This window comes from Orycteropus afer, unplaced genomic scaffold, assembly GCF_000298275.1.
Source record: "Orycteropus afer afer isolate SDZICR_OR568_19922 unplaced genomic scaffold, OryAfe1.0 scaffold00095, whole genome shotgun sequence".
Classification (NCBI taxonomy): domain Eukaryota; kingdom Metazoa; phylum Chordata; class Mammalia; order Tubulidentata; family Orycteropodidae; genus Orycteropus; species Orycteropus afer.
Window position 1 is genome coordinate 3,877,388 of NW_006921682.1, and position 10,645 is coordinate 3,888,032.

At 38.7% G+C, this 10,645-nt stretch overlaps 1 protein-coding gene across 1 annotated transcript in view; it reads right to left on the minus strand.

The window, feature by feature from the left end:
- NRG1 (neuregulin 1) overlaps positions 1-8,122 on the minus strand; it is a 152,358-nt gene extending 144,236 nt beyond the window's left edge. The window contains exon 1 of the mRNA XM_042781197.1: positions 7,456-8,122. Coding sequence (XP_042637131.1) covers positions 7,456-8,122 — 667 coding nt within the window. The remainder of the gene's footprint in view (positions 1-7,455) is intronic.
- Positions 8,123-10,645: the final 2,523 nt, after the last annotated feature.

Genomic DNA, 10,645 nt, shown 5'->3' on the forward strand with positions numbered 1-10,645 from the left:
ATAAAATACTATATTCTTTGGAAGGAAGATGAGGCAATCACTTCCATAGTGATACTGCCTCAGAAACCCAAGGAGGGGTCGCTATGAGTTGGATCCGACTCAATAGCACATAACAACAACAACAACAACTATATTTTTAATGAAATTTTTCAAAAACTAGATTTGACTTGGCCCTTGTGAATTTGATTTGTTGTGTGCCATTGATTCCAAAATTGTTATTTCCATGAGTTTTGTGAAACGCTGAATATAGCTTATAGTCCTATCTTTTAGGGTCTGAGAACTCCAGTTTGAAACAATGAAAAGAATTAAGTAAACATAATCTTTATTCAGACCAAAGTTTCATGCTCTTTCCAGCTAAGCTTGCCCTTGCACTACATCTCAAATGCATGGATTCCTCTTCATTATCCCAATATTCCTATAAAAAGGATTTACTTGATGAACACATTTTTATTTACTACTTTCCTTTTTCTCTCTTAAAAGTAACTCCCCATCATACTCCCTATTAAAAAAAAAAAAAAGACCCTTACACTATGATTTTTTAATATTACCCAAAGAGAAATAGCTTTTGTATTCTAGCCAATTTTTTATGGGGGAAAATCATTCCTTTTAGGGCACTCACTCACTACTGTCAAGACTAGGGCTCAAGAAACTATAAAGTTCTGAGCTCTAGTGGCGTAATCGATGAGGTATTTGGGTGCTAACCAGAAGGTAAGCATTCAAAACCATCAGCTGCTCTGCAGAAAGAAGGTGGGCAATATACTTCCATAAAGATTTATAGCCTTAGAAATTCGGCAAGTGTCGCTATGAGTCAGAATTGACAGCAATGAGTTTAGTATACATATATATACACTATATATCTTTTTAAAGGAGCTTTGGTGTCACAGTGTTTAAAATAATAGGCTGCAAACTTTTAGGTTAGTGGTTCAAACCCACCAGCTGCTCTGTGGGAGAAAGATGAGGTAGACTGCTTCCATAGAGATTTATAGCCTTGGAAATCCTATGGGGCAGTTCTACTCTGTCCTATCTGGCCACTATGAGTCAGAATTGACTCATCAGCAGTGGGTTGGTTGCTGGTATATCATTCTGAGACATAACTAGTTAATGCTCTTTAAAGAATCTCTATAATATATTCCTAGGAATGCCAAGATTTGTGAATACATGAATATATAAACCCTGCTAGGGAGAGAAAAGAATAGAAGCTAATGGTTCTTAAGCTCTGCTCCAATATCAGGTATATTTTTACATAGAGAAATTTATTTAGTCCACATCACAATCCTGTGCGATTTTTAGGTATTAATATCCCCATTTGTTTGGATGTAAAAAACACTGAATGTAGACACACAGAGATACACAACAGTGAACTGAATGCCCTGCAGTAAAGATTCCAATAAGGTTTAAATGATGAATACTAACCTTATTCACTTCTAGTCAATGACTCTCCATGTGAATGGTTTATGAACCCAAGACTTTATTCAGTTTGAGACTAAACAATTTCATGTTAAATTCTAGGCTTTCTCTGAACAATGAAACTAAAACTCCTTGGGAATATTTTAATACTTTTGATGGTCTGCAAGCCAAACAACAAATAGAAAATATGGCCAAAAAATAAAACAAAAATGTTTTTATCAATTTCCAAATATCTGAAAATACTCTTGTATTATTTAGATACTAGAAGAATCATGTATATATTTTCTATCTTACTAGTAATTCTGGGAGCTCTGTAGCACAGTGCCTAAGGCACTTGACTGCTAACCAGAATACTGGCAGTTCAAACCCACCAGCCACTCCTCAGACAGAAGATCGGGCAATCTACTTCCATAGTGATACTGCCTCGGAAACCCAAGGAGGGGTCGTTATGAGTCAGGTTCGACTCGACAGCACATAACAACAACAACAATAGTCATTCTAAAGGACTGGATATTAGTTTCCCAATGGTTTCCTTAAATAGTGCTGCATGAATCAAATATGAATCACCCAAGGTTATCCTACTTGTTGGCAGCAACGGTGGGACTAGTGTCACTTTAAGAAAAAGGAAATTACTGGGCAGTTGCTTAGGATTCAGTAGATGGAGCAGAGGAATATGTTAAAGGAGAAATAGAAGTAGCAGTGAAAATGTCAATAAAATGAAGGAAAAAAGAACAAACATTGAATTCAGAGGCAAATACCAAAGAAAGTAAAGAAATACCTCAAGTTGAGCTCTGCAAACTAGATTTGTAAAATCCATAAGAACATACGATCCCTGAAAGCAAGGATTGTCCTTGCCTTATCCTCAGTCTAGAACAGTTTCTGGTACATAAACCAAAAAAACCAAACGAGTTGCTGACAAGTCCATTCCAACTCACAGCAACCCTACATGGCAGGGTAGAACAGTAGTAATCTTTATGAAAGCATACTGCTACATCTCTCTCCTGGGGAGCAGCTGGTGAGTTTGAACCTCCAGCCTTTTGGTTAGTAGCCAAGTGATTAACCATTGCATCACCAAGGCTCCTCCCTGGTACATAGTAGATGCTTAATATATATATATGTTGAATAAGTGAATGAAGATAAAGAGTAGATATAATAGAACAAAAATGAAACAATGATGTCTAGCAAAATTATCAAAATGGAAACATGAGCATAAATGTAGACATGACAAAGTTAATGGCCTAGCAGAAAGTTCAACAGAGTCAGTGGACAAGAGTTACATTACTGGTTCTCAGAGACTTTTAGTTTAACTTTGGACAAGTCAGAACTTCTTTGTGTCTTGGTTTGTTAATCCACGAAATCTCTCTTCATACCATTTATTTGCCTATTAATAGTTTTCTTACCCAGAGGCTAGTGAGAGACTATCATTGTCTTCAGTGTTGTACTCATCTTCTTTCCAAATTAGTATGCATGTATGTATATCTGGTTTAAATTTAAATTGTGAGTGTTTGAAGTAAAATGAGTTATGAAGAAGACTTTTGCCTTAAATGCATAATATAAGTTAATATTAAAAGGAAAATTGAAGGAGGAAGAACAAATATATATGGCTGGGGGTATAAAGAATTTCTGGGAATGCAGAAATGCTGGCATGTACAAGCATATTAAAAAGTCTGCAGAGAAACTGGCACAAAGCACACTAAGGGAAATGAGGATAAAGAAGAGGGATGAAAGTTCGAATGAAATATGCTAATAAGAAACTGGCATGATGTATGTGTGTTTGCAATATATATATAAATGCCAGTCAGCATTAAGATAAAATAAAGTGATATTTGCAAGATGAAACAAGTGAATATTCTCTGATATTTTTGAATAGAAGGAAATATTAACATATAAAGCCAAAAAGGCATAATGAGAAAAATGAGAAAGATTCAAGATATAACTGGGAAGTCAGAATGGGAGAAGAAGGTGGCAGATGAATCTGGGTATTACCAAGAAAGGAGAGGAAAGAGTGGGATATGCAAGAGAGAGGAGTGCCACAGAGCTCTGCGCTATGTATTATGGAAGAGCTCACCCTAGAAAACCCAAGCTGTTTTCTAAAGCAAGCTTAGCACTTTATGGATGATCAAATAAAAAGGGAAAAGACCACCACTACTCAAAATCTAATAAGAATAAAACAGGAAGGAGAGAAGGAAATTTAATTTTAATGGTATGAACTATGCACACATGATCAGAGGTCTCATTTGAAGTACTCCCTGAACGGTCTGTCAGATGTCACTCAAACTACCAGAGTAAGTCTCAAGCTCTCACTCCCTAAGACAGGAAGACTATTACAAGAGAAGAGAATGTCTGTTTATGTGTGAGTGTGTGTGTGTGTGTGTGTGTGAAAAAGAGAGAGAGAAAGGATGTGTCTGTGTGTCTACGGGACAGGACACTAATCTCTGTTTTCCACTACTTTGCACATTTCACTTAACCTTTCAGGATCCCAGGTTCCGCATCAGTGATATTATGAGGATTTTCCACTTTTTATTTCCAGTTTTTAATATTTTAGGATTTAAACAAGTAAGGCTAAAAATGGAGAGATACTTGATTGAAATCACTACAAGTACAGCTGTAAGGAGCCAGAAGAAGTATGCACAGAAATCCTGTTACATTTAATTCATCATGTTGGGCTTTTACCAACTGTAGTGATTCACAGCATCACTGTGGTAGCAATGGTTTACCATGCAACCAAATTAAAAAAAACCTAAAACAAAAGAAAACAAAGTTAACACTATGATGAATATACCAATATACTCTTTTATCCAATAGTCTGCTGTCAAGCAGGCTCTCTCACCCAGAAATACATTTTCTCTTTCAAAATGGCACCTCAGTTTCTTGGCTACAGGTCAATTAAGCAGGTATTTTTATGATAATCTAAATTCTCAAGCCTCCAAATCAGTCCTTTCCATATAGATAGAGGGTAGAACATATCTCAAAGCATTAGCAAAGAAAAAAAAAAAATTAATGGTTCAAATATCATATTACTTGAAAAATAAAAACTATTATCATGGTAATAGACTAATTGCAGTATGGGAAACCACTAATCACACATAGACAAACTTTAGAATGAAAAAAATATGTATTTTTATTCCTGCTTTGTAAGACTTACCTACCTGCATATAATAATATGATATAAACATGAAATTGTTTTATAAAAAGTAAAACTTATTTACAAAAACCAACATAGATACTATACACCTGGGTAATTCAAAGAATTATATTTTGCTTTTTAGAATAATAAAAACAAAAAAAGTTGTAGCTTTAAAAGAATCAGTGAGGAAAAGAGTAATTCTTATATTTAAAAGATAAAACCCTAACACTAGTAGGTAGATTGGTTTGGGGGATAACAGCAGACTCAATTACTGAGATTGTCTCTCTTCCACTCTCTCAGGCTCCAGCATAAAGAATCAATTAGCCTTCAACAGACTATGACCTTGAAGGGTACAGCTTTTACATAATATGCTGAATATGCTGAGATAGATTTAAAAAAAAAAAAGGAGAATCAAGTCCTGAAACCACTGAAGAACACAGTTTCGGATATGACAACATCATTTTACAATACAAGTCATGACAGCTTGTTTCCTATCAAAAACATGTATGAAGAAGGAACGCTCCAGCTCTTTCTGGGATTAAACAATACTTTCTCCACTGAAGAGAGAATAGTGGAAGAAATTGGGGAATGACAATCCAGTTACAAGTTTTATTTATTTATTTATTTTATTTTGGGTCTCTGAAAACAGCTACCTAGACCAAACAATGTCTTTCCAAATTTTATGATTCATACAGTATCACACAGAATTTGTATGAAAACTAGGGGTTTGTGTGTTTGCCTGTTTGTTTTTTTAAGGCTGAAGTCTGAAAAATTAAAGAATTTCCCACACAGAAAACCATATAGGATTTAAAATGTTTACCAACTGTCTGATCCTAACTTTTAAGCAGAATACTCCTTCTCATACTGCTTTTCCAGGCTTATCTCCAATGCACTTCACGATGCTGCAGCTGTGCATTTGGCTAGCACGGGCCACTGTGATGCTTTTAGGCAGCAGTAAATCTTTTCCATTCAATGCAAATGCCACAAAATCAATGGCCTGGCTTGGAGGGGGGGAAAAAGCTATATGGAGTGTATAATCTATTGAAACATGTAATAGAGGAATTTACTTTAAAAAATAATTTCACAAAACTTCACAACATACTTTTTGACTTGTCCTGTATCAGGCAAATGTCCTGGATGTTTCTTTGATTTCCTCAGATTACAAAATTATAGGATAAGAGTTTTTCAAAGGTTTGTCTTTTTTTCTGGACAACGAGACCCATTCAGGTCCATTTATGGAAAGGCTTATACTTTCAATGGTAAAGATAGAGAAGTAACCTTGTCTTCCAGGCAAATTCTGCTTTCTTTGCAGGATCTGTGCTTGCTTTTTATAGACTGTCATTTCATCTGGGTATTATTTCCCGGTCATTCTGCCAGGTGGGAAGAGGCAGCAAATGCAGCGATGTCTGTCAGACCTTTAATGATGCTTCAGGGATTTGATAAAAATACAAAGCAGTGTGTGCATAAAGGAGTTTCTTCCCTAATTACACCTGAATAACAAGCCTCTTTAAAAAAAAAAAAAAAATCTTTGCCACTGAAACTGATGTGTGTGAAATACTTTTGAAACAGAAGCACAATTGAAGTTTTTCTGTTTCTCTAATATACTGCTACCGCTCTAGTTCATTCTGAACGTAATGTCTGGCAAGGGTGTTCTTTATTGTTTGGAGGGAAATAAAGAGGTATTTTAGCACAGAATCCTGACCCTCAACTCTCTTTTCAGTCTGAGAAATTTTATACATTCATTAAAGAACAGTATTCTTTGATCTCTTATTCTTTTCTAAAGAAATACTCATCAGTGGATCCGTAGTAGTATTCATCTACTAAGGATAAATACGTTAATATCAATGATGGACGATAGAGAAACAAAAATAAAGACACTAGAAAGTAAAAAAGAAAAAAAGGAGCAAACCCTTCCCTTCAACATGAACATTTAGAACAATCTGACTAGTCATGGTTTTATCCTTGTAAACTTTCTATTACGAGTCTATTACAATGATCTGGTACAAACAGCAGTGTACTGTTTTACATTGTCTTAAGAATGTGGGCTCTGTTCACTCACAAGTTATGAAATACGGCTGCTGTAACCTGGTAGGCTAAAATGATACATGGCTAAAAACTGATGTGCCTTGGATCTGGTACTTTTTAATGACTGCCAAGGAAGCTATTTAAACATTTGATTACAGAGGACAAAACTAATTTTGGAAAATTATTTTATGCAGAATTATACTGCGTCCTGACCAGCAACAATAAAAAAAAAAAAAAAAAAAATGCTACCCCTAATAAAGTGCTCTGTAACCAAAGCTATAATCTGGGCAGGACAGCAATAGTCTCAAGCTAGAGAGAGGCTAGAGCACTATAAATGTTTTATTACTTGATGCAATGAAGGAAGAACCAACTGAAATACAAATTGGGGAGAAATGGCTAGAGAACAGGGGATTGAGAAAGGTAACAAGCAGGATGGGGTTGCTGGGACATAACAGAAAGGTGAGAAGGTGATGGGAAGTCTGCAATAGAAAAAAAAAAAAAAAAACCTAATACTCACTAGTATATATAAATTGAATTTTTAAAAAATCAATAATTGTTTCATGTACAAATTTTAAGAAGTGTTAGAAATAAGTTGAATTTAGCTTAAATTCAAGCATGACTTGCAGATGCCGAAGTTTTAGGTCCCCACCCCAGATTTAACAATCAGGCTAAAGGGAGCTGCTGTTAGAGCAATGATTTATATCAGGAGTTTACAGGATCCTTTTACTCCTCTCTCCAATACCACCCCCAAGCATCCAGTCTCATGATTTGCTTAAACAAAACCATTCAATTAAAATGCAAGAAGAAAGGGAAAAAGCTACATGCTCCAGAGAACACCTTTGGGACCTCAATCCCACCCCCTTCCTTCATTCATCTCTCTTTCTCTCTCTACTTACAAAGTTTAGGAGCAGTTTGGAGATTACTTTCTGTTGTTTGTGGCTGAACTGCTGACTTGGGTGTTCTCACCTCAGGGTTCCGAGTGGGTGGAGGGAAGGATGATGCAGTGGATGGCAGGAAAGAAAAAGCAAAAATACGATTCTTCGGGGTCGGTGCAGCTGAAGGTTCAGAGGATACAACAGCACTGGTACCTTGGACTGTAACTTGAACCTCAGTTTCAGATTGAGCCCTAGGGACAGGTGAAGTGTATGCCTCAGATGATAACCACACAGCTGAGGCAGCAGCTGGATCCAGAGAAATAATAGGGTCCTGGCCTAACCCCCCAGGGTCAAGGTGAGTAGGAGAGTCATACTCAAATATCTTGTCCACAAACACCCACTTGAGGCCAGCAATGCAGAGGCAGAGGCTGACTAGGCAAGCCAGAATGGGGACAATGCAGATTTTCTCTGAGTTGAGGCAACCTCTCAGGCGCTCTGCTTCCAGGCACACACAGCAGGGAACTGCCAGGCCCAAGAATCCAGGGGTTCTCCCATCTTCAGTGTGGGTCTCTGGCATGTCTTCTGCTGCCGGAAGCCCGTCAAGAGATGGGTCTGCACTCAGCTGAGTAGAGGGGCTGGAGGACCTCTCAGCAGCTTCCTCAGACATGTCTGGGGAATAAATCTCCATCGGCTCACCTCCAGAATGCCTGGCCTCTCTCACGGTCCATTACCATGTAGAGCCCCCCCCAAGCAAATGAGACAGCATCTTATAAGTGGAAATCGATAAGTAGTCTAAGTCCAAGGCCATTATCAGAAGCAAGAGGAGTTCACGAAGAAGGAAAGAAAGAAAAAGCTTCTCACAACTACAAAATAAAAGTATATTGTGATTCTTTAGCTGCTGTTTTTGGGCCACTTTCCTAGTTCTTTGAAAATGCTTCTTCAAACCATCCTGGTTCGTCAAGAAAGCAGTGACCAAAATAGAAAACAAGCCGACTGTGTTGTTCGATTAAGTAAACCAGTAGCCCAAACTGAAAGGCAGGTTTCTCACCTCAAGCATCTGAAGCTGCTGTCTGCTTAGATGAAGAAAACAACTGTCATGCAAGAGAAGTAAAAGCAAAAGCAGGACCAGCGGTGGCGGCGGCGGTGGCAGGAGCGGTGGCGGCAGCAGCGGCAGCAGTGACAGTAGCAACAGCATCCTGTTGTGTTAACGCAGGGGCTGAAAGAGGCTGAATCATTACAGAGCAGCAGGTGCCTGCCCTCTGAGCATCACTGCAAACAGTCTCATCACAGAAGGATGTGAAGAGAAGAGCACAGCCAGGAGGGGCGGTCACTCCCTTCCCCGCCCTGCCTCCACCCCCACCCCCCAACCACTCCTCTTTGTCCTTCTTGCGCACTCATTCACTTTCTTTCTCTGTGGCTTGTCCCTTCTTCATAGTCTCTTTCTCTTTCTTTTCCCTCTTCACCCAAAGACATCTCTCTCCCTTGTTTCTTTTTATCCTCTCTCCTCTCCCAGCCCCCATCAGCTCTCTACACTCTAGAGCTGAGGCTGGTTTGAGTAAAATCAGTACACCCAGCAACCCAGGACTGCCAGTGACTTCCTATTTTATCCAATTAGGAGGAATAAAGGCCATCAAATCAAAGAGAAGCAGGCAGGCACCAGTTAAGCTAAGTCCCCCTAGCCCCCATCCCTCTTCTCTTTCTTTTTTCTTCCTCTGCAAAAGCAGCCCCAGTCTTCTACCCCCACCTTGGTTGCTTTCAGCCTTGCTGGCTCTCTTTCCTTTACCCACTGTTGGGTCAGAGAAAGCCAGCAATCGATGCTAGCAATCTAACAAAGCTGGGATGGGGAGGGGATGTAGGTGGGACCTTATGGGTTGGACCTGAAGCTTGGCAAAGTCTGATATCTGATTCCTCCCTAGAGAGGTAAGCTTTTCAACAGCAATTTCTTCCTGCTTGCTGCTGAGAGACAGCATTCCTTCCCCAGCCCGCTAACAAGTTTTGTTCACCAAGAGGACTATTACTACCTGATTTTCAACTAACAGAAAATATTTTTCTAACCATGGACAGCTCTGCCTTTAGCCAATTATAGAGGCAAGTGGCTCTAGCACAATTCTGAAATATCAATTTGTGCAGTGATGGTGTAAGACATTGTAATGGCCAGTGTAAAATGCTGAGTGTATGTTGGGGGGAAGGTGCAGGGGGAGCTAGGGAAGGAGAGAGAGGTCCATATATCCCCACTGTGGTCCCCATTAAATTTCTACTTCCTCTGTCCACCCCCTCCAAAGTGGCCACAGACTAATATCACGCTAACAAGATACTGGTAAGTAACAGAGCCATGAGGGGAGCAAAGGCTACCACTTCATTTTAAAATTAGCTTTTCACTGTGACTTGACACTGCAGAGGTTTGAATTCCCTGGGCACTGTAATGTATAGCACATGTCCTCAGCTACAACTGCATTGCAAGTATTAAAAAGAGCTTTCTATAAGAGCATGCCTTTCGAGTTAGGTTTCAGTAGCTTCACCTTACATATAGTTGCAAGGAAGATATTCCACCACCACCCCCCTTTTAAAACACTGCAGAAGGAAGATGGGGCAATCTGTTTCCATAAAGATTTACATCTTCAGAAGCCCAGTGGGGTCACTATGAGTTGGAACTGACTCAATGGCAGTGATTTTTTTTTTTTTTTTAATAACAAAAAACAAAAAAACCAAATGCACTGCCGTCAAGTCAGGTCTGACTCATAGCGACCCCTCCTTGAGTTTCCGAGGCGATATCACTATGGAAGTAGATTGCCCAACCTTCCTTTTAAATAACATCAGTAGTTAAATCCTGGAAGAAGTGCAAAGCCCTAAATAGAAAGCACAGGCTCCCTTGAAACTTCCACTGCATATCACTACACACTGTATACATTTGAACCTTTAATCCACATTTACTGTGACTGGACACCCAAATCGTTTCCAAGGAACCATTTTGTTTGCCTATGTCAATAGAAGACTTAAAAACTCTCTCTAAATCTATACTATATAACCATCATAGGAGTCCCAGAAGCAGTAAAATTTAGAGCCCAAGTCCTGAGAAAATCTGCTTTAAGCACATTATATTTTATACCATATAACTGCTACTGTGGTAAAATATCTTTAACCTTTTAAAGAGGCATGAGATCCAAATATTCTCATTTCTTTCAAAATGAAATTGGTCTACAATTTTAAATGT